The sequence below is a fragment of the Lipomyces japonicus genome, assembly GCF_038497905.1.
Source record: "Lipomyces japonicus strain CBS 7319 unplaced genomic scaffold V1514scaffold_9, whole genome shotgun sequence".
In the NCBI taxonomy this organism is placed as follows: Eukaryota; Fungi; Ascomycota; class Lipomycetes; order Lipomycetales; family Lipomycetaceae; genus Lipomyces; species Lipomyces japonicus.
Genome location: NW_027117821.1, coordinates 269,112 through 290,222, shown reverse-complemented (window position 1 = coordinate 290,222; position 21,111 = coordinate 269,112). Strand labels below are relative to the sequence as shown.

Below are 21,111 nucleotides of genomic sequence, written 5' to 3'. Positions count from 1 at the left end.
TTTTTTTTTGTACTGAATTAAGGAAATGAATTTCAATTTTTTTTTTTTTACAGCAATTTTAAAAAAGAACTATGTAGTTATTTTTTTTATGTAGTTATTTTATTAAAGTTTACATACACTGTTTGAACTGGTCAAATGGATTGAAACAACAATAATAAATTATACTGAGCAGCCGTATCACGGTATATCAGTTTCATCTCAAGCCATATTACAATTTGCAATTTGTAGTTTTATGATTGGCCACTGGGTAAATGTATGTCTAGTGCTGTATTAATGTCGACCGGATCTTGCTGCCAAAATTCATTTTTTTCAGTATATAAAATTATAAAAGCGAAAAATCAATTACATTTAGTTACTTCGCTTCGTAATTTTAAAAAGCATGTTCTTGATTTTTGGCCAATTTCGATTTTCCGACCTGAGTGAGTGATGTGTTGTCAACCAAAATGTTAAGGGTGTCGTGGCTTTTATTCACGAGTTAGATGAGTTTTCGAACTGCTCCGGGCTTTTCTATATGGTGCACGGGACAACTAATAATAACCATTTAGTTTTAGTTCATTTACCATATACAAGTTTGCTAATCTGTAGCGAATTTCGCTTTGATTTTAAGTACTATTCCGTGCATCCCATAGAATAATTTTATCAGCTTAATTAATCATTCAACATGCCTAAAAAATCTGACAATTCGGTATCTGAACGAGAATCGATTTCGAGTAGTCGAAGGTCAAATTTACAATCCAATGGTAACATAAAGCGGACGAATAGTCACTCAACACCTTCAGAGGCCAATAGGAAAATTTCTTCAAAGAAAAAAGTTCAAGAAATTCTGACCCCTCGTTCACGGTCACCGTTGGGATTAATACCTTCACATAAAAACTACAGATACTTTATTCACAAATATGAAGTTCCCAGAAAGTTTTTACATGTATCCATCGGGTTTTTGACTCTTGCATTATATTATCGCGGCATTGAACTTAAACAAGTAACACCGGTGCTAGTCTTTTTGCTTGTTTCAATTGTGTTACTTGACATTTTACGCTTTAAGTTCCCAGGGTTCAGTAAATACTACATCAAGGCCTTTGGATTTTTAATGCGGGAGAGCGAAGTTAACAAGTGGAATGGAATTGTTTTTTATTTGCTGGGTTTAATTATCGTGTTTCTTATATTTCCAAAGGTAATTTAGTTTGTTGAATTTTTTTTTTTTTTTGCGTTAATGGTGGCCAACTTTGCTAACTTGCAGATAGGATATTTCAGTATTGTCAGTTCTTCTGTTGTCATGGTCTGACACTACAGCTTCCACATTTGGAAGAGCCTATGGCCATTTGACACCTAAATTTTTCAGAAACAAATCATTAGCCGGAAGCTTTGCAGCATTTCTCACCGGTTTGCTTGCGGCTTATCTTTTGTATGGATTAATATTCCCTTCTACTTCCGAGCTAATCAAAAACGTGGAACTGGCATGGACGCCTGAGAGCAGTCGTCTGTCTCTGGCTGGCGTGTCATTAATTTCTGGGCTGATTGGTTCAGCTGCTGAGGCGGTTGATGTATGGGGTCTTGATGATAATCTTACAATCCCAGTAATTTCTGCAGTTGTGCTTTACTCCACTTACGCGGTCTTTGCGAAATAAATTCAGATACAGCAGTTAATTGAGTTGAACTACAGTAAACTGCAATATACACCAGGTAATACTCCATGCATACAACCAGACTGTTAGCAAACGCTTATCTAACTAATGAGAAGGAGACATCGACATCGATAATAGATTCTACGAGAAAAAAAAATATTATAACAAACATGGTTATATACATTATTATTATTGAATACTTTACATATCTATCGAGATACTTGATAATTAATGACAAATGAATAATGAGTTTTACAGTGCATGCCTGGTCTAACCATGTATGCATCAAGTAGTTAATTTCTTTTTTCTTGGGTATTTTGACTTTTTTATTATCGCATTTGTATTATATATATATATATGTATTGTTTTTAGAAATGTGTTTTATACGTTTTATTGTGAAATTTGGTGGTGAATAGTAAATAAGAAAAGTAGTATTGTTGAATTGTTGTATATTGCCAAATACGTAGACTAATTTTAAAATGCAATATTTTGATTATTGTCCGTTGAACGTTTTCATATAATATTTGTTATATGTATTATGGCTTGTTGGGTGGTTGGACGTTGTGTGTTTTTTGAAATCAAGAAACGTCACTATCATCATTGCCTTTAAATTAATACGTCACTTTGCGCGAGGGTTTCAAAGTTGAACATAACCCGCCATTTCCCAATAAAATTAATAATGCTTGGTTTACCAGCTGCTCCGTAATCTGTTATTAAAAAAAAAAAAAAAACATATCAAGGTAAACTGTATCATGCTTTTAGTTTTATTTTTCTGGCATGACTTACATTGAATCACAGTTATTTAGTGGCGCCGACTTGATCGGTGGCAAGTCGATTTTCCACCTGGCAATTTTTGTGATTGGCACAATAGGATGAGCAATGATGTCGAGTTCCCTTTGCTTCGAGCACAGGGGATGTACGCGTCAAACATTACCGGAGACGGCAACTGCTTATTTCGAGCTTTATCTGATCAATTTTATGGCGACTCTGAACGACATGGTTCGGTGCGAAAAGACGTGGTACAATTTCTCAAACAGCACAAGACCGAGTTTATAGGCTTTCTGGCCGCGGTCAGCACCGGATCTTCCATCGGTCGGGTCAACAGGCGAAGGGCAATCACGACAGTAAATTATCGCCAAATTGGAAATGGTAGCAAACCCACACCCGAAACTGTTCAAAGCAAAACCAATGACGATCGTGCGTGGGAGCATTATCTGGCAACAATGAGTCAGGATGGCGTGTACGGGGATAATTTAGAAATTGTTGCATTTGCAAAAAGGTTTAATGTTGATGTAAAAATTCATCTCAGTGATTTTGCATACGTCGTATCGGGCGAGACCATATCCAAACCGGACGCAACCCGGACACTATTACATATTGCATACCATCAATGGGAACATTATTCTTCTATTAGAAATATTAACGGCCCCCATTATGGACTGCCTGAAGTGCAGGAGAAGGTAAGAGTGTCTGTGAACGATATGGATGAGTTTTTATTAACCACTTCAAAAAAACATTTAGTTAATCACACGGGCCGATTCACAATCACTACTGGAAAATCATAAATATTGTCAGCCATGGATGGAAAAAATAGTCTATTCATCAATTCCTGAATTGTCAGATGATCCTAAGCTCGTGCAAGACACAATCGAGAAATTCAAAGGCGATGTCAACCAGGCGGTCGAGTACTTGTTTGAAAAACAGTACGAAGGTTTCACGTCCAACGAGGTTACTTCTCCCACAATCAACGATAAAGAAACCACTGAAGGTGTCATTGCGTCTTCTTTTCAGGTTCAAAAGAATAAGCAAGGTTTGGAATCTCTAGCGAGGTCTGTTTCTCCGCCTTCAGAGGCCACTGATATAGTACCAATTCCCTCGGTTATAGAAAGTGCAAGACATCCGCCTAGGCATTCTATAAGAAAACAAGCGTTGGATTCTAGCATCACCAAGAAACAAAGCCATGCTTCATCGCAAGCTGGCAGTACCAAACCCAAGCGAAAGGAGACTGCTCGTGAAAGAAAAGAACGGCAAAAACGCGAATCGAAAGAGCGAAGGAAATCAGAGCATCAACAAACCCAACAAATTAACAAGGATGCGGAGATTAGCATTGGCTCAGCTGCGTCTAAAGTTGTATATATTTAAACAAAACATTCTACATTAAACCATAAAACATTCTACATGACGTAGTCGTACATATTATCGCCTAACGAGTTTAAATATTTTTATATCATCGATTTAATAATTATACAACCAATAGTTCCCAGATGACACTGATACAAAAAAAAAAGACATTTAAATGTTCTGAAAAGAAGTGACAAGCATATTTCATCCAACAACATTCAGAACTCCTTCATTTCCTATTATTAACATATTATCTGACACCCACTCAGAAAGCATATCCCAGTATTCCAATAACCACCCTTACACACGTCTATCCCATTTAAGAATTTTCTAAGACGCCAGTTCTCTCGTATTTCAATTAGACAGCGGCCTGAATGGCATTCTTGAGAGCGGCTGGGTTGGCACCAACAATCTGTAAAGCGACAATGTTAGCATATTGACCTACACAATCGCAGCTCTAAAAAAAAAAAAAAAAAAAAGAAAAACATACCTCCTTAACCTTCTGACCAGCCTTGAAGATGATGAAAGTTGGCATGGCACGGATGCCGACCTCAGCAGCAACTTCGGAAACTTCATCGACATCAATCTTGTAGAAATCGGCATCGGCGAACTCCTCAGAGAAGGCATGAACCTTGGGAGCAATGACCTTGCATGGTCCGCACCATGTGGCGTAAAAGTCAATAACGGTGACCTTGTCCGCGGCAATGGCGGTGTGGAAGTCGGCGACACTATTTATCCTTGCATTAGAAAATGTATTTTTTTTTTTTAAAAAAGAACCCGCTATTTAAATCCCGAAGCACTACTCACGATTTTAAATCCTTGACAGTCATTGATGATATTGATGAATGAAAAGATCTAACAGATGAAGAAACTGCGTGATTGTAAAGACAAGACGTGAATTGAGATTGACACTTGATGGACGAACGGGCAAGAGAAAGAACAGTTTTATAGTGAAAAGCCATGTCCTAAGAAGATTGTTTAGGCGATGAAATCCGCATGGCGTGTATTTGTACCGAAAGCAGCCATAAAGGTGTAGACATATGGTGGGTTTGTCAAGTTCAACAAGAGATGTGCCGTATCTGCAAAAACTTTTGTGTTTGAGAAAGGTCTCGGTCACAAGTCGTATTTGTCAGAACGGAATGTTGGTAATCAACCTAGTGAGATAATCTGACGTCAGGTTGCATTTCTACAAACCCCTTGTGTTCTTGTGGGCTCTTGTTCGAATTTCTACAAGGCAGACGCCGACTTTGATTACTGAGCATTATTACCAAACAGCTTAAAAACAAATCAATCTATTATTCCCCACTCCTAAACCACCTCTACCGCAAGTCCTTCTTCTATGTTCGATTGGCGAACAATGTATGCACGCTGTGGAACGTTGTACTCGTTGAAGCCGTAACTTTCGGAGTAGTAGTCACTGTTTTCGTCAGCGAACGACGCCGAACTGTAGCTTGTAGAATTTCTCTTGGAATAAGTTTCTTGGAACACAATGGGCTTGATCTGCCCACTGGGTTGGCGTGGCGTCATATCCTGGTATTGACTGTCATGAGTATTCTCCTTGTTGTGACCACTATCGAAAACGTCATATCGCCGTCTGCTGGTGAAATCATGTTCGTGATGCGCGCCACTAGAGAACGAACGACGAGAATCTCGACGCGTGCGTTTATTATCAAGAATAAACTTATAATCATCATCATCATCATCATCATCATCATCGTATGTTTGTTCGCCATGTTCAAGTCGCATGCGTTCTTCCTGTTCTTTTCGAATTCTCTCTGCCGTTGCCTTTTTCAAAAACGTGGTCCATGCCTCAGTCAAAGCATCACCGCTCCTTGGACCATGCTCGTAACGTTCATCAAAAGAAGACTGATGACTACTATTCTGCCCTTTTCTTAAATTCTTCTGTGATCGGCGTTTAGGATTTTTCGGTGGAATTGGTAAAGAATTTAGTGATGGTCGTGATACCAGCATATCTTTCACTGGCTCCCGGTCTTCGTCTTCTTTCCGCCTGTTTTCATTTTCAACATCGTCACATATAGATAATCCTGGATCTTGTAACATGTTATCGTAAGCTTGACTAAGCTCACTATCTCGGTTAGTCTCCTGCGAATGTCCAATATCTCGACTGTCTCGCCAGGGCCAAGGTGTGGTATGAGATGAGCGATGACGTGTCGGCTGCTTAGACGATACCTCATTCCAGTGAGTCTCTTCAACAGCAGCTGGCCACCCAAAATCTATAGATTCCATTCTTCTGAGATCGCGCTCCAAGACTACTCGAAGATCGTGTGGATCAAGATTATCTGCAACGTCGTCGACATACATAGATTTAACTTTCAAGCCTCTTGATTCGTGAACGTGTTTTGTCAACGTGTCGACTTGTCTGCGGTCGTCTGTTTGTTCGTAAACAAATTTCAATCGCGGCCTTGGGTTTAAAAGATCCACACTGCGCACTTTTAATGCCCGCAATGCATTAGAAATCGGAGCTTCAGATTGTGGTCTTGGACGCGATTGCAAGCTTGGCGCCTGGAAATGCTCAGCATTGTGATTTTCTGTAGGTTGAATCGTGTCTGGATTCGCAATCGAAACAACTTGGGGGCCTCGCTGAAGTTGCCGTACTGGTTTGATCGGGACATCATCGTAATGCGCACGCGAATGCTTGACAACCTTGCGCGGCCCAACATTTGTAATCAAGCTTTCGCTTAAGTAATTCTCAAATGTCTCCGTAGGCGTAGCTCTTGCTGCATTCAATGCATTGTTATTAACTGTCGTACCGAACGCAGGTTTTAAGTGCTCGTTTGCAGGCACTGCTGGCGTTGCAATGTCGGTTTGAATCTTCCCAGTCTTTATATTCAAAGAATTTTTGAATCGGTTCAAAAATCCAATAGCCATAAAGTATTATATTATTGTGTGCCCCACTCTATATGTTTGCAAATTGGTAATTATCAATGCCAACAAAATGTGGCCTAAGATAATGCCACGCCTATAGGAAAAAAAGCCATATTGCATTAGCAACAATGACTTTCAAATTCATGCCACCTATATTAAAAAATAAAAAATACTAACCTTTAAATATGTTCAACACAAATATAATAATAACAATAAGTTGAAAACGAAAACGATCAAGTTATTCCATCGAGAAAGAAGGAAGATGCAGGTCATAAATCGCATGGCTGGGTCGAACAAACTACAACGTTAATAGGTTTTTCCAAATGTGGAAAGTGGCTTGCTAAATTTAATAAAACAAACTCTAAAACAACGCGTTTTTCAAATAACTGTTAAAACCGTTCAGAGTTTGTGCTGAGGTTTGGTGATAAATAAGTTTTATAAGGGTTTGGTGTGTGGATAAAGTTTATGAACGAAAGAGAAAGTAGTTGGTTATAAGAAGGAAAAAGAGGTACGTAAGTGAAGTTCAATGTTATGTTTTATGTTACGTTATATAATTTAGAGAATAGTATATTGTGTCATTGGAGAGCTTACAACAAAAACATCTCTGTGAAACCTTTGGTTATATACACCTGTAGATTTTAATAGAAAAGCATTGAAAAATTCATTTTTATTTTTTGTTAAAATATATATTCCCCCTTATACACCGATGCATAATATTACATACAAAAAAAGAAGATTTGTATAAACCAAATTCAAACACTGCACTGCGCTACCGCCTGTCCTATATTACATCAATCAAGAAAAAAAAAATATTCTATATAACATGTCCACCATGAGGTTGTAACTGAAAAGACATGGCGGCAATATCCTGATTAGTTGGGAAGACCTTGATTGGTATTCTACAATCAAATGTCTCACAATCAATATTATCAACCACCGAAAAAGTCGCACCGCGATCGTCTTCATGAACCAACTGAATAATCTCTGGTTTTTCTGTATTTAATTTAAGTGAAGGCAACGAACCGGTTCGGATGAGTGAAGATGGTAATGACGAAGTGGAAGATTCTGGCGTGATATTTGTCTCCTGGTCGTTTGCTAGTTTTGGAGCCTCCAGTGGAATCGTGACAAATTCAAGCCGAACGGACCAATGTGATGAAATGTATGATGTATCAAATTGTGGGGTTGCTGTGGTTGGAATGCAGAATGAAAATGAGGCCCGCTTACTGGCCAAGGTTGTGAATGCCGACTGAGCATATACTTTTCTGGTAGCACGCTCGTTGAATGATGGTGTACGATATGCAATTTCTGGGTCAATAATCTCTGTAGTTTCTAATGATGCCGCTACATGATAGCATGGTAAAACTGCATTAAAGAAGTCAAGAGCCAGGATTATGGTCTCGCCAAGCTTAAAAACCGGCTTTGACAAAGTCAATGTTCCAATCTTTTGTCTGTTTCGTGCAATCTCGAAAACGTTATTTAATGCCAATCCATCAGCTGATAAACTGTTTCGTTGAATCGCAAGATCTACTGACTCTCTACATGAGGTCATGCCATCCAACCCATAGTCTGATTGTGAATAATTTGAAGATGGCTTTCGTTCCATTAATTGTGCAACCGGCCGATCGGGCTTTAATGTTAATAGGCTGTCCACGTATGCCATAAAATCATCTATCGTCTCTGATTTAACTTTTCTATCTTCTTTTTTAAAGTTAGATTTTTGTAAGCTCTGAAAATGCAACCGATCATCAATAACTGATGTAAAAGCTTCATCGTGCAATAACACGATAGGTGATCTAAGAGAATGAACTGGCTGATTTCCTCCGGCTATTAAAAATTAAGTTAAAACAAAATAAGTAAAACGTATTACAAAATTATAAATACTCAAATAATAAAGCCACTTACCATCAATATTTTGGAAGACCCTGAATGGGAATTTGGTAGTTTTTGGTTGCTGCATACCTTTACCAATTTTTTGAGTACCAATCAACAAGTTGTATTGAATCTTAAGAGCCTTACCACGATACGAAGGAGGTAATGTTCGCGGTAACATGATTCTGTAAGAATAGGACTTTGACTCTCCTGGATTGAGCCGTAAATCCACAAAGAGTAACGATTGCGAAGTTGATAGGATTGATATCGAATTCGAGCTTGCCAGATTTTTCATTTCTGCAATTGATGAAACCTCACTTCCAGTTAAAAAATTGGTAATGCCATCTAAGCCTTTAGACAAGCCCATAAGACCCAGTCCCCAAAGCGCTCCCTCAGTTTTACCACTGCCTAATCCCACCACGCCGCCACCCATCTTGCCACCCACGATTCCTTGTCGTTTCGTATCATCAAATTCAGATGTTTTCACAAGACTTTCTTCCAACGTAAACGAACCATGTAATTGTACATAACACATCATGATCGTTTCATCCAGCCTTGTCTTTGGCATTCTCATTGACGAACTTCGGCCGAGCAGTGGCGAAGGTGGTTGTGACGAAATTTTCGGTGACCGAGGACCGTTTAATGCAGAACTCGACACTATACCAGGAGACGGAGATGCGCTTCGTGATGACGCAGTGGAAGAATTTGACCAATGAGTGGCAGTAGTTGGTCGTTCATGTGGCGATAAAACTGACGGTGACGACTGCGTGGCCAAATTTTGGGGTTGATCATTTATTCTTTCAGTCACAGGAATGAAACTAGATTTTCGAATCCTAGGTTTTGAACTGGCTCTTTTTTGAAGTTCGGGAGCAACGTTCCTGAACGTGATCTTGCACCGCAGTTCTTCGCCCGCAAAATACACAGGGTCAGAGAATGCAACTTCCACTCGCAAAAACGACTGAACCTGCGACTGCAGCGACATAATCGCAAGTGGCTAGACAACTGCAAAACAAAACAATAATTAATATCGTAACTTCAAATTCTGCAGAAACCAAGACCGAAACCCGCGAACCCATAAAAAACACCCACCTAGATTTTAAGAATCGTGGAAGTACGGGAAAATATATAAAGTATACGAGCTCGTATGCCGCGATGCTAATAAGGTTTGTTTATTAAGTAAGTGCAAGTGTCACCTTACGTATGTATGTAGCATTGCTTAGCAGCAAGGTTCAAACTGTATTTCACACGCGCTGTATAGGCACGTGATAAATTGCATGCGGCTCATGTAGGTTATGTTATGGACCGCATTGTCGTTTTGTCTGAAGATTTTCAAAAGCATTTAACAATAATTTTTAACTTGGTAGACACAACGGGGTATAAATATATATATATATGTATGACATACTGCAGAAATCTTTCATTGCTACTAGTATTAATAAATAGGCTTACGATAGTTTACTGAATACATGGCTGGGTTTCACATATCCATAATCCAGCTTTTGTATTTAGTTTTATAAAATCTAAATCGGGAAAACTTGACGTATTTGATCTGATTATTGCAACTAGTATTATATTATGTGAAAGACATTCGAAATATTAAAACAAAATATCTTCGCTTCAAATTTAAAGAAAAACAAAACGCCTCCAATATATCAAGTCTTAACAGCTCTCTTCTTGTTTCCGTCAACATTCAATTCAATAGCGTCAATGGTTTCGACATTTTCTTCGTCATCATTAGGCTTTCCAGGTGGCAAAACTGCAACATCAACGTAAGTCTCTCGTGCCGGCCAGAATTTGCAAAGAAACCAATAAGTTAATGATGATACAGCAAATCCATAAAAAAATCCAAGATAATATAGCCTAACAACACCGGCGGGAACAACAATCTTGGGATTGATTGCATTAATAAAGCCGGGCAAAAGAGGAACCCATCCAACTGTGAATGCTACCACGGCTCTCCAATTATATCCCCAATTATTATACCGATAAATGCCCTGCGGATTATACAATTCAGTAATATCATATTTCAAGCGATGAACCAACCAATAATCTGAAAATAAAATTCCTGCAATGGAAGACAGCCAGATTGAGTAACCAGACATGAACGAAAGGAAAGCAGTGGCCGACGTGAGAATGTTCCAGGGTGTCAGCGCCCACGCTCCCAATAACGCAGCAATAATCTGACCTCGTCTGATGTTGACATAACGAGGGAATATACAATTCAAATCATTTGCAGCTGCTATAGAATTGGCAGAGATGTTTTGACCGATTTGGGCGACAAGGAATGCAATACCACAGAAAGCAGCAGCAGCTCGTCCTCCACGAGAGGTCCAATGGTCGATAATAAGTAAAGGATCCCATAAAATCGTTCCGTAAAGTTTTAATGATCCAGCAGCCCCGACAACGCCCAACACTGCCATGAGAACATTTGAAAATGGGAGCGCAAATAGTTGAAAAAGAATCGAATATTCCTTTCTTGTATACCTAGAATAATCCGACGCATTGGTAGCATACGTTGAACCTCCACCCATATTGGAATACAAACATGACATAAATGTCCAAGTAAGAGAGCTACCAGAAATCGTATTTCCCTGCTTGAAAAGAGATTCACCAGGAAGTTTATTGGATTGGGTGACAATCCATCCACAAATGGCGAAACCACAAATAGGCGTCAAGCAACACTTAAATAAAAAGTACCATCTTGTATTTTCCACTCGGATTGAGTGAACCGGAATGCAGAAACAAAAGTATACAAACCAACAAATCAAAAATCCAGATGTGATATTTGCGTTTTCGGGTAAATGGTTTGGAAAATTACGAAACGATGGCCAAATAGCGTACAGGATCGAACGAACGCATTCAGCTCCGGTATAAGTCTGAATGCCATACCAGAAAATACCGGTAATCATTCTCATAAATACCATGACATATGAGAAAAAAAAGCCATACGGAACACGTGAAAACACGGGAAAGCAAACATGATATCGTGCGCCAGGGTGTGCATTAAGAGTGATAACAATGCCAATAAGAGTGTTGGCTAATGCGATATTAAATAACGACATTTTCCAAGATAATCCAACTTCCATTAAGGAAGCTGCATTACGCCATCCTCCTGGAGCGAACGCATCGGAAAGCCAATACAAAGCAAGGTTATACCATCGCCAAGTACGGCGCTCGTATGGAACTGGGTCCAAATCTATATTGTATTATTAGCATGAAACATGTTTATCTTGAAATTTGGCAAAAAAAATATTATAATTATGTCTCTACACACCTTCATTGGAGTATCTAGAAGAATCATTGGACTCAAGCTTAATTTTGTCTAGGAACTTCCTAATGGAACTCTTTGCTTGAGGGATTTCATAGCTTGCATTCTCATCTTCAGATCCGACATTCACAAACACAGTCTTCTCTGCCATGACAAACGTATAAGCAATATAATCAAGAGTCTTTTGACAACATTCGCCCGCCCGGTATTTATATAAAGCAGACTCGCGATGAGTGCCTATCGTCAATAGAGTTTATCGCCTGACAAGCAATGAGTTCTTGTGTATACATTGTTCCCAGATTGCTAAGGTTTTCAAGCCACTCAGCTTGGTATATGTCGGAATGTCTTATCAGTATTGTATTGTATCTGAAGTGGGACAACTAATCCAGCGATGCATCTTTCGCAAGCCACAAACGCTCTGTAGCTTTGAAGTTAGATCCGACGATATAAAACAAAAATTTCATAATGTAAACAATTACTTGATATGTAGCTATAACTATTTGTTTTAATTATAATTTTGTCTTGAATAGATAAATAATATTCAGAGCATACATATGAAAGGCTTTAAATAGGTTTAAAATGAACATTTAAAGCCTTTCATGGATATCCATTACAGTCCATTTGAATTTCTTTACGAGCGCCGCAAAAGGACAAATTGTGCATGCTATGCGGCGTTCGTCAGATAACCTCTGCAGTGTGATAAGGCCGAACTCACGACAAGCCATTTATTCATGAGATTGAGATACAAAACTCAGTGCTTATATTGTTATCGTAAAACTGTAACTTTGAAATTATTTAGTAACTACGATTTTGTGGTGCAAAGTGGTTGGTTGTTTTACGATGTATATGAACAATATTCTTCCATGCACATAATGTCGACTTTTGCCGCCGAAAATAACGTCAGCACTAAGATCAATAGAAACTGACCACCTAATCTAAATTTGACTCAACAGGACCCACACTTTTTGTTTTTCTACAGGTTAGCTAGCTGCTTAACTTAATTACTAAAGCACAATTCATATTATACTTCCTTGACATATTTACGATTTCTTATCAGTGTTTTAATTGACAGACCTGTCGTTTGGCTCGCGTCTACTTATTTCTTACGGATTTTTGATAATAAAATCAACAGGGCGGCATATACTCAATCACGCAAAAATGATAGTAATACTAGTCTATCGTTGATTAAGTTGGACATTTAGATTTAAAATGAAGGTCCATTTTATTACATATATTTGGATTTTAACACAATAATACGGATGTCATACTAAATATTATTGGTTAATCTCAGACAAATTACTTGTCACACCTGTGCTCGTTGTAAATATGTGTCACTGTTTTTGCCGGGTGGATCTTTTACAAGATTTTGCGGTTTCCACTTGAGGTCCAAGCACAACCTTTTTCAGGTCGCACACCGTCCAGCTAAGCTAAGCGGAGACCTCGAGCAATAGACATGAAAACGACAGCTTTCATCTATATATACCATTAACTCTTTTGCATTAACTGGTTAGTTGAAATCATCTGAAAGGAAATCGAAAGCAAGATTTTTTGTTTTTTTACATTTATGTTGGCGTCAGGAATCATACCCATTTATTGCTACTGCTGCAATGAAAGTTCAACATTACCAGTTGAACAAGGCCAGTGTTTACTTACTACAAGAACTGATTGTTTCTCGTCGTTGAACCAAATCCGTAGCAAAACAATATTAGCACTTTGTGCTCAAGCTCAATTTTTTACTTTATTTTATTTTATTTTTTTAAAAAAAAACGTACGAGAACTGAGAAAGCTGCATAAAAAATAAGTTTTTTTTAGATGGATGACCAATTGAGCGATTTGCAAAAAAAATCGACTTTTACTGTATGTAAATTGAACACGGCAAATGTCTCATTGGCTTAGGGTAAACCCCAAAGAGCGGGGGGTTTGCAAAAACACTAATCATGTGGGGGTCACTTCCATTCAATCCGATCAACTTGCCTTCCGTCCCATTTTTTTTTTATATTTCCTTTTGAACTTGTTAAAAAAAGATTCAAATATTTTTTCTTTCTTTTTTTTTTTTTTTTAGAATTTATAACCAATTCGAGATGGGCAAATTTAATTCTGCTATTTTTGACGCTTTTTCATTGGAGGGAAAGACTGTTCTTATTACTGGTGCTTCCCGTGGCATTGGTCAAGCCATTGCCATTGCCTTGGCTGAGGCCGGTGCGGACATTATTCTTGTGCTCAGAGACTTGTCAAATACGGAGACGAAGGACTTGATTGAAAAAGTTGGTTCAAAGGCATACACCGTGAAGGCAGATCTTGCCAACACCACTGAAGTCAGGGGCTTAGTTAAGCACATTACAGACGATTTGAAGCTTTCCATTGACATTCTTGTCAACTGCGGCGGCATCCAGCGTCGTCACCCGGCTGAAGATTTCCCCGATTCGGATTGGGATGAGGTTTTGCAAGTTAACCTGTCCACCTGTTTTACTCTTGCCAGAGACGTGGGCAAGCACATTCTCGATCATATTTCTGAAAAGCCAGAGGGATATCGAGGCAAGATTATTAATATAGCAAGCTTGCTTTCATTCCAAGGTGGACTTACAGTTCCAGCATATGCGGCTGCCAAGCATGGCATTCTGGGCATAACCAAGGCCCTTTCAAACGACTGGGTTGGCAAAGGTATCAACGTGAATGCCGTGGCACCAGGTTATATTGCAACGGAGATGAACACCGCGTTGATTGCCAATCCGACAAGATCAAGGCAGATTTTGGAACGCATTCCAGCTGGCAGATGGGGATCACCTGAAGATTTTAAAGGTGTGGTCGTGTTTTTGGCCTCGAAGGCAAGTGACTACGTCTCTGGAGAAGTTGTCGCCGTCGATGGCGGTTGGTTGGCTCGTTAAACTGTGAAGAATTAAAACAAATAGAACAACATGCATATAGAGGTCAATTTAAACGGTTATTTAAAGAAAATATGTATCATATACTATTTTTTTTTGAAGGCATTGCACTAGAAATATATCATATTTCCTAATTTTATCGTTGCTCATAAATTATTATGTATGGATTTTGCTTTCAAAACTAAAAAAAAAAATATTTTGCAGACAACATTTACTATTCGACAAAAAATTAAAGATAATTTGGTGTACAATATAACCAAGTAAAATCTTTTAATAATTAATGACAGTTTTTATAACCAAGTTTCCGTGGTCATCCGTTGCTTTGCCTGCAATTTGAAATGCATCGTTAGCATTACTCAGGCCTTCAAATCGATGAGTAATCAATTTATCCAAGGCCGGAATCTTGTTTTCCCGTAACAAGTTAACAGCGGTTGGATAAACGTTTGAATATCTAAACACACCAAGAAGATCGACTTCACGAAGAGCAGCTGCCCCGAGATGCAGTGTTTGAATCGGGTTGCCCATGCCAACAAACATTAATTTCCCACCTGCAGCCGCGGCATAGATTCCAGCCTGCACGCAGGATTCCGCACCGGTGCATTCAAACACGACATCAAACTGGCCAATTTTTTCTCCTTCTGGATCTTCAGCGTCGTATGGAATTCCTGTTATGCCATCTGCGGTGTTCTTGGCATATTCGAGTTTTTCGTCAACCGTGGTCGGACGAGGACCGAGCGGAACAACGTATTGATGGGTGGCAAACCCGTTATTAACCGCAAACTGTGTCCGGCCGGCAGCAATATCAGCAATGGCAATCGTGGTGGCGCCAGAAATTTTGGCAATCGCAGCAGCGAACAAGCCGACCGCGCCGGCACCAAACACGAGAACAGATTGGCCAGGTTGGACCTGTGCCCGCCGAGAAGCATGAATCGCAACAGATAATGGTTCAATTAAAGCTGCTGACTCAAATGATACTGAATGGGGAATCTTATGGCACAGATTGGCCGGATGGTTAATGCGTTGTTGCAAGGTTCCTTGGAAATGGGGGAAAACCTTGGCGCTTGATCGGAACTGCATGTTCGGGCAGAGATGATAGCGACCGGTTAAGCATAGCTTGCATTTGCTGCAGGAAATGCCAACTTCCAATGCAACCCGGTCACCAATTTTCAAAGAAAGCACGTTGCTGCCTACCGCAGTAACTAGGCCGGATGATTCATGACCAAGAGACAGAGGTTCACGAACAGCAAAGTCACCGTTACGGAAATGATTGTAATAATGAAGATCTGAGCCACATAATGTAGTCGATTTAATTTCCACTTGAACCTCGTCCGCACTTGGAGGTTGCAGCTTTCGTTGTTCCTTAGAAATAGAGTTAGTAAAAAAGGTTTGCCTTGCAGGCGCTCCTATCAACTCACTAATTTCAACGACTTGGGCGCCGTAAGAACAGAAGCTTCAAATTCAACAGTTTCACTAACAGTCATTTTGTATCTGAAAACATAATATGATACAAATCAAGGTGGAGAAAAGAAAAAAATAAATAAATTGAAGCAGCAAAACGATAAAACAAATTAGATGGACATTTGCGGAGTCGCCCCGCGGGGGCAAAAGAAGTAAAGAATGCGTCCCCCACGCGCAATAAATACATTGGAATAAGAGCCCCTGAGAAAACGAATGAGCATGGAGTACCCTAAGCCAGATGCCATTAGTTTACGTTGACGTCATGCTGACAAAATAAACACCGAGCAGCTCTTTTATAAAGTTACACACAATGATGTATGAGATGGCAACCGACTCTGAAGTTGTGAGTTAGACCATGTCTTGCATGGAACTCATATATTTCATGCATTGTCGCATTGAAGACACGCCATAAGCCAAATGAAATCTCCACAATCCTCGAAGACTGTGGCACTTAATTCTCCAACTAATTATAATTATTCTTGAAAAGTACACTTTCAGAACGATACAAGAGCATATTCAATTTTCTGCAAAGCAAACAAAAGCAAGGGCCATCAGGGTGACAACTGAATACCTCACCTAGTGAGTACAAATAATGTTCAGGCAAACACCGCATCCCATTTGGGGAGCATATCGGTGTATTAATTCTTAGTATAACCGCCGTCGTTGGCTTTATCCGGAATACTCTGCTGTCCAACTTAAATTTTGCGTTAGTAATTTCCGCAAATTTTAGTGCTTTGACAGCAGCGGTTCAGTCAAAAAATATAAATCCAACAGAATCAGGCTTGTAGCAACTGTAGTGAACAGTGACGCGGTAGCAGGATCAGAGGAAGAAACGTTATGTGTATTCCTTCTTGGATAATCAACGATAAAATGCGACAATGACGATACAATGATGATCTTGCTCGTTATGATAATCCTCTTCCTTTTTCCACTTAGAGTCGCAGCGCATAGAATTTAACTATTACGTCAACCCAGTGTATGAACAAATTCACTCGTCATTCCAATCACGATGATACGCTCAATCAGATTAATAGTGTCCATTTGATTGTTAAAATGTTCAATATTAAACCACATTTTAGATAAGTTTGTTTTCACGCCAATAACACGTGACCGGTTGGGGAATCGTCAGGCGATAATTGATACTGATAAACCTCTAAGTTAACTGAAGTCATCAACGGGAGGGTAAGCAATGTGACAATCAAAAAGGGGTTACATTATGTATAATAATATATAATAATAGCGAAGATAATTCTCGCGCATGATAAGTGAAATGCTGAGATAGCAAATTATATGGGACGGACCAACCGTGAAAGCGCACAGACCTGCAGTAGAACGTTCCCATTCCCACACGCCACCGCCCCCGTCTCCGTCTCCGTCTCGAAGCGCCTTCTGCTGTCACAGCGTAAAGAAACAAAGATATCAAGAGGTATTGAGTCACAGTGGCTGCATAGTTTTTTTTTTTTTTTTATTAAAAAAAAAAAAGGTTGGCAGGAAAATTTGCTTATGAGATTTAGTCGGCATATTTCGTGGAGCAGTTTTACGTAAAGGCAAGAAGCATCCCGCACGAAGCGTTTTTATCAGAGTTTTGCTAGACTCGGGCCATGTCTATCATTGCTTAATTTATTTCCTATTCCCTACACAATATCTGTACCACATATATCAACACTAATCAACAAAACTTCAGTGAATGGACCAACCCCTCCTCCTCTGTTGCGGCAGACACTAAGCACAGACCACCAGTGACTACTACAAGTGCATTCATAGTTTAATAAGCGCGCCGCGGCGGCGCGCGACGGGCTTGCATGTCTCTTACGACCTTGCCTGGGCTTATATGTAACTGCAGAGACAAGCAGTGGCGTTCAATGTTCTGCCAAATTTGGCTTCCGAGTTTGATGAGCCCATTTTGAAGCCAAATGAGTCCTTTCTTTTGGGTGCGCGATATTTTTCCATTTTTCTCGCCCTATTCAAAACTTCAAAACAAGAAACGGGCATGCGAATGAGATAAAGAACAGGGGCCATCTGTTTTGATATGCTTGTGCTAAGTATTGGCCAAAGATAACAAAGACCGCTGCTTGTCGGCAAACTTTAAATCAAGAAGGGCCTGATTCAATCTTCCGGCGCCGATTGCTAAAAAAACCTTATTTACGGGAATTCTTATCGCACGTTCGAAGTTATAGGGAACCGAAAAAAAAAAACCACACTATATAAACACATCATCTGAGCCCAACTTCTTTTTACATGTCAGCTCATCATCATCTCATATTCTTGAACATTTCATTATTACAATGACTTACGAGAAAAACGCATCCTCTGTTGAGGGTTCATCACTGTCAGAATATAATCCAGGCTTGGTTAATCGATTTTTGAAAAAAATCGAACTTCAATCCGCAGACGATAACAGGCGATCTAATGCTGGTATGGTTTTTTCTTTTATGATAGTTTGATTTTGGTACTGATATTTGTAAAGATCTCGATCCTGTCCCTATAAGTAAACGGACTTGGAGAACGCATAACTATGTTATGTACTGGATTTCTGATAATTTTTCTCCTTCCGGTTTCCGCAACGCCGCTTCGCTCATGGAAGTCGGCTTATCTTGGAAGCTTTCCCTTATTTGCATTACCATCGCTCAACTTATTACTGGTATCATTATTGTTATTAACGGCATGTTTGGATCGACTTATCATGTTGGTTTCTCAATCCAATCTCGGGCTTCGTTTGGTTACTATTTCTCCTATCTCATGATTCTTATGCGCATGATTGTTGGTATTTTCTGGTATGGTATTCAAGCATACACTGGTGCGGAATGCGTGAGCTCGATGATTTATGCCATCTGGCCCTCATTCCACAACGTTCCAAACCATCTGCCCGAATCGGCAAATATCACGACGCAAATGATGACCGCTTACTTTGTGTACTTCGTCATTGTCCTACCTATGCATTTCATTCCAATGCACAGACTTAAGATTCTTTTCACCATTAAGTCCATCACGACTCCTATTGTTGGCTTCGCAATTATGGGTTGGGTTATCTCCCGTGTTCCTTCCAAGGCTGAGCTTTTCTCTACCGAGACTTCCATTCACGGATCAGCGCTCGGATGGGCTTTCATGTCTGGTCTTTATTCAAACATTGGAACTTGGTCAACCCTTTGTGTAAATGCTCCTGATTTCACTCGTTATGCCAAGAGCAATGGTTCTGCATTCATTTCTGCGTTTGTTCTTCCGGCTACCGGATGCTTGATTACTTTCTTTGGTGTTGTTGCAGCTGCAGGTTCAAAGATTCTTTACGGAAAAATTCTTTGGGATCCGTTACTTCTTATTGATAACTGGACTTCCCGTGGAGGCCGTGCTGCTGCATTCTTTTGCGCCTTCTTTTTCTTGATTTCTCAGATCGGTGTTAATATTGCTGCCAACTCGGTTTCGGCTGCTAACGACATGAACTGCCTGTTCCCCCGTTACATAAACATTCGAAGAGGACAGGTCATTGTTTGCATCCTCGGCAGCTGGGCTCTCACTCCCTGGAACATTCTCACCTCTGCCACATCATTCCTTAACTTCATGTCTGGATATTCAATCTGGCTCGGACCCATCGCTGGTATTCTCATTTCTGATTACTTTTTAGTCCATAAATGCAATTATGACGTTTGGGAACTTTACAACAAGGATGGCATCTATCGTTACAACAAATTTGGTATCAACTGGCGTGCATTTGTCGCATTCTTTATCGCATGGGTTCCTCTTCTTCCTGGATTCATTCCATCCGTCAGCTCTTCCATCACTGTTTCGGTTGGTGCCACGAGGTTATATTATCTTGGTTACTTCTATTCCCTCTTTGTTTCAATGCTTGTCCACTATGTCCTGTCATATTTTTGGCCCGCCGAACAAACCATGATTTCAAATGCCGTGTTGCCAGATGCTGATATCATTCAGGCTCATAATCATGGAGATTTGGCAGATGAGAATATTAATAACGCGTTCGGTCGAGATGAAATAATCCCAAAGAAGGAATAATCCTGTATTTTTGTTTTTGTTTTATTTATAATGTTTGGTGGAGTGGTTGTTGCTTTTCTTTTGGTTTTCGTTTTGGCTGATTTTGTTATAATGATTAATGTATTTACTGTAAGTATTTATAATTGTTTTACCATTTTTTAAATAATTAGATCGCTGTAGTTAATTAGTTAACTATGAATTCAATCATTACGTAATTTGTCTTAAGCGGTTTCTCCCCACACACACATCTTTTTAAGTCAACTGAAAGGCCAATCAAAATATTTCCCTCTTCGAGCCACTTTTGTACCTTTGGTTGTCACTCTCTTGCACGACAATTTGAAATAAGATTTTGAAGCCTGATTGTCTTGTTATTTAAAACTGCTTAAATGTCTACGTTCCTTGAATTGTTCAGCAAGTTCGACGCCGCCCGGACCGATAAGACGGTTTCGTCCTCCTTGCTTGCGTTTTTACTGCAACAGGAGCAAGACCTTCAATTCACGTCATTCAATTCCGAAGACGCAATTGCGCTTGGCCTGGCCATTCTTGCTGAATCACCCAGGGCTGCGGACCCATCTGCATTGCCGGTCGTGGTTTCCATCATTGTAAACGGGCATGTTTTTTTTTATAGCGCCCAGGATGGCACCGCGTTGGATAACGAAAAATGGATTGCCCGCAAGGTCGCGACCGTGAATCGGTGGGGTCATTCAACACTTTATCAGGCATCTGCCGCATGGGCTTCCGGGACAACATTACCGGAAAGATTTTTGGTTGCCAAGGAAGAATTCGCTGCTGCTGGCGGTGGCTTCCCGTTGTTTATCAAAGGAGTGACGTACCCGGTTGGCGTGATTTCCGTGTCGGGGTTGCCTCATTACATTGATCATGACGTTGTTACAAGAGGCATTAAGAAGTTTTTGGATGGCAAAAAATAAAAAAAAAAGAAAAAATTATTTGGATAGATATTTACAACGTTCTTTTGTTTTTAAAATACATTGATACTCAACAATTTGCTAAAACAAAA

The 21,111-nt window shown here is 39.7% G+C and overlaps 10 protein-coding genes across 10 annotated transcripts; 5 read left to right on the top strand and 5 right to left on the bottom strand.

Annotated features, from left to right (window-relative positions):
* The first annotated feature begins 542 nt into the window (after positions 1-542).
* Positions 543-1,672, top strand: V1514DRAFT_237859 (cytidylyltransferase family-domain-containing protein). Its single transcript, XM_066924752.1, has 2 exons — positions 543-1,171; positions 1,242-1,672. Exons 1-2 carry the CDS (start codon positions 662-664, stop codon positions 1,623-1,625), a joined length of 894 nt encoding a protein of 297 aa, XP_066784731.1. The 5' UTR covers positions 543-661; the 3' UTR covers positions 1,626-1,672.
* Positions 1,673-2,277: 605 nt separating this feature from the next.
* On the top strand, positions 2,278-3,785 carry V1514DRAFT_327522 (uncharacterized protein). Its single transcript, XM_066926999.1, has 2 exons — positions 2,278-3,082; positions 3,144-3,785. Exons 1-2 carry the CDS (start codon positions 2,495-2,497, stop codon positions 3,762-3,764), a joined length of 1,209 nt encoding a protein of 402 aa, XP_066784730.1. The 5' UTR covers positions 2,278-2,494; the 3' UTR covers positions 3,765-3,785.
* A 316-nt stretch (positions 3,786-4,101) lies between these two features.
* On the bottom strand, positions 4,102-4,573 carry V1514DRAFT_318775 (thioredoxin-like protein; the record flags this gene model as incomplete). Its single annotated transcript, XM_066925900.1, has 3 exons — positions 4,102-4,155; positions 4,234-4,471; positions 4,551-4,573. The coding sequence occupies 3 exons, from the start codon at positions 4,571-4,573 to the stop codon at positions 4,102-4,104; spliced, it is 315 nt and encodes a 104-aa protein (XP_066784729.1).
* Positions 4,574-4,760: 187 nt separating this feature from the next.
* On the bottom strand, positions 4,761-6,929 carry V1514DRAFT_351068 (uncharacterized protein). Its single transcript, XM_066929438.1, has 2 exons — positions 6,807-6,929; positions 4,761-6,723 (listed from the first exon to the last, which is right to left on the bottom strand). The coding sequence occupies exon 2, from the start codon at positions 6,630-6,632 to the stop codon at positions 5,052-5,054; it is 1,581 nt and encodes a 526-aa protein (XP_066784728.1). The 5' UTR covers positions 6,633-6,723; positions 6,807-6,929; the 3' UTR covers positions 4,761-5,051.
* Positions 6,930-7,209: 280 nt separating this feature from the next.
* On the bottom strand, positions 7,210-9,583 carry V1514DRAFT_327517 (Rgp1-domain-containing protein). Its single transcript, XM_066926998.1, has 2 exons — positions 8,532-9,583; positions 7,210-8,453 (listed from the first exon to the last, which is right to left on the bottom strand). Exons 1-2 carry the CDS (start codon positions 9,478-9,480, stop codon positions 7,444-7,446), a joined length of 1,959 nt encoding a protein of 652 aa, XP_066784727.1. The 5' UTR covers positions 9,481-9,583; the 3' UTR covers positions 7,210-7,443.
* A 463-nt stretch (positions 9,584-10,046) lies between these two features.
* On the bottom strand, positions 10,047-12,385 carry V1514DRAFT_327515 (permease for cytosine/purines, uracil, thiamine, allantoin-domain-containing protein). The gene is made up of 3 exons (XM_066926997.1): positions 12,246-12,385; positions 11,773-12,184; positions 10,047-11,694 (listed from the first exon to the last, which is right to left on the bottom strand). The coding sequence occupies exons 2-3, from the start codon at positions 11,915-11,917 to the stop codon at positions 10,151-10,153; spliced, it is 1,689 nt and encodes a 562-aa protein (XP_066784726.1). The 5' UTR covers positions 11,918-12,184; positions 12,246-12,385; the 3' UTR covers positions 10,047-10,150.
* Positions 12,386-13,735: 1,350 nt separating this feature from the next.
* V1514DRAFT_327511 (NAD-binding protein) lies at positions 13,736-14,883 on the top strand. The gene has a single exon (XM_066926996.1). The coding sequence runs from the start codon at positions 13,848-13,850 to the stop codon at positions 14,649-14,651; it is 804 nt and encodes a 267-aa protein (XP_066784725.1). The 5' UTR covers positions 13,736-13,847; the 3' UTR covers positions 14,652-14,883.
* Positions 14,884-14,918: 35 nt separating this feature from the next.
* On the bottom strand, positions 14,919-16,129 carry V1514DRAFT_318770 (uncharacterized protein; the record flags this gene model as incomplete). Its single annotated transcript, XM_066925899.1, has 2 exons — positions 14,919-16,007; positions 16,064-16,129. 2 exons carry the CDS (start codon positions 16,127-16,129, stop codon positions 14,919-14,921), a joined length of 1,155 nt encoding a protein of 384 aa, XP_066784724.1.
* A 2,101-nt stretch (positions 16,130-18,230) lies between these two features.
* V1514DRAFT_327506 (permease for cytosine/purines, uracil, thiamine, allantoin-domain-containing protein) lies at positions 18,231-20,351 on the top strand. Its single transcript, XM_066926995.1, has 2 exons — positions 18,231-18,521; positions 18,574-20,351. The coding sequence occupies exons 1-2, from the start codon at positions 18,392-18,394 to the stop codon at positions 20,112-20,114; spliced, it is 1,671 nt and encodes a 556-aa protein (XP_066784723.1). The 5' UTR covers positions 18,231-18,391; the 3' UTR covers positions 20,115-20,351.
* Positions 20,352-20,361: 10 nt separating this feature from the next.
* On the top strand, positions 20,362-21,096 carry V1514DRAFT_327505 (uncharacterized protein). The gene has a single exon (XM_066926994.1). The coding sequence runs from the start codon at positions 20,480-20,482 to the stop codon at positions 21,020-21,022; it is 543 nt and encodes a 180-aa protein (XP_066784722.1). The 5' UTR covers positions 20,362-20,479; the 3' UTR covers positions 21,023-21,096.
* The last annotated feature ends 15 nt before the right edge of the window (positions 21,097-21,111 follow it).

Bases quoted from the DNA above. Each gene is read 5' to 3' on its own strand.
- V1514DRAFT_327522 (XM_066926999.1), top strand. From the start codon at position 2,495: ATGAGCAATGATGTCGAGTTCCCTTTGCTTCGAGCACAGGGGATGTAC. The intron at 3,083-3,143 runs GTAAGAGTGTCT...AAAAACATTTAG, and splicing joins TGCCTGAAGTGCAGGAGAAG to TTAATCACACGGGCCGATTC.
- V1514DRAFT_237859 (XM_066924752.1), top strand. From the start codon at position 662: ATGCCTAAAAAATCTGACAATTCGGTATCTGAACGAGAATCGATTTCG. The intron at 1,172-1,241 runs GTAATTTAGTTT...ACTTGCAGATAG, and splicing joins TGTTTCTTATATTTCCAAAG to GATATTTCAGTATTGTCAGT.
- V1514DRAFT_327505 (XM_066926994.1), top strand. From the start codon at position 20,480: ATGTCTACGTTCCTTGAATTGTTCAGCAAGTTCGACGCCGCCCGGACC.
- V1514DRAFT_327511 (XM_066926996.1), top strand. From the start codon at position 13,848: ATGGGCAAATTTAATTCTGCTATTTTTGACGCTTTTTCATTGGAGGGA.
- V1514DRAFT_327515 (XM_066926997.1), bottom strand. From the start codon at position 11,917: ATGGCAGAGAAGACTGTGTTTGTGAATGTCGGATCTGAAGATGAGAAT. The intron at 11,695-11,772 runs GTGTGTAGAGAC...AATACAATATAG, and splicing joins TTCTAGATACTCCAATGAAG to ATTTGGACCCAGTTCCATAC.
- V1514DRAFT_327506 (XM_066926995.1), top strand. From the start codon at position 18,392: ATGACTTACGAGAAAAACGCATCCTCTGTTGAGGGTTCATCACTGTCA. The intron at 18,522-18,573 runs GTATGGTTTTTT...ATATTTGTAAAG, and splicing joins TAACAGGCGATCTAATGCTG to ATCTCGATCCTGTCCCTATA.
- V1514DRAFT_351068 (XM_066929438.1), bottom strand. From the start codon at position 6,632: ATGGCTATTGGATTTTTGAACCGATTCAAAAATTCTTTGAATATAAAG.
- V1514DRAFT_327517 (XM_066926998.1), bottom strand. From the start codon at position 9,480: ATGTCGCTGCAGTCGCAGGTTCAGTCGTTTTTGCGAGTGGAAGTTGCA. The intron at 8,454-8,531 runs GTAAGTGGCTTT...AATTTTTAATAG, and splicing joins GGTCTTCCAAAATATTGATG to CCGGAGGAAATCAGCCAGTT.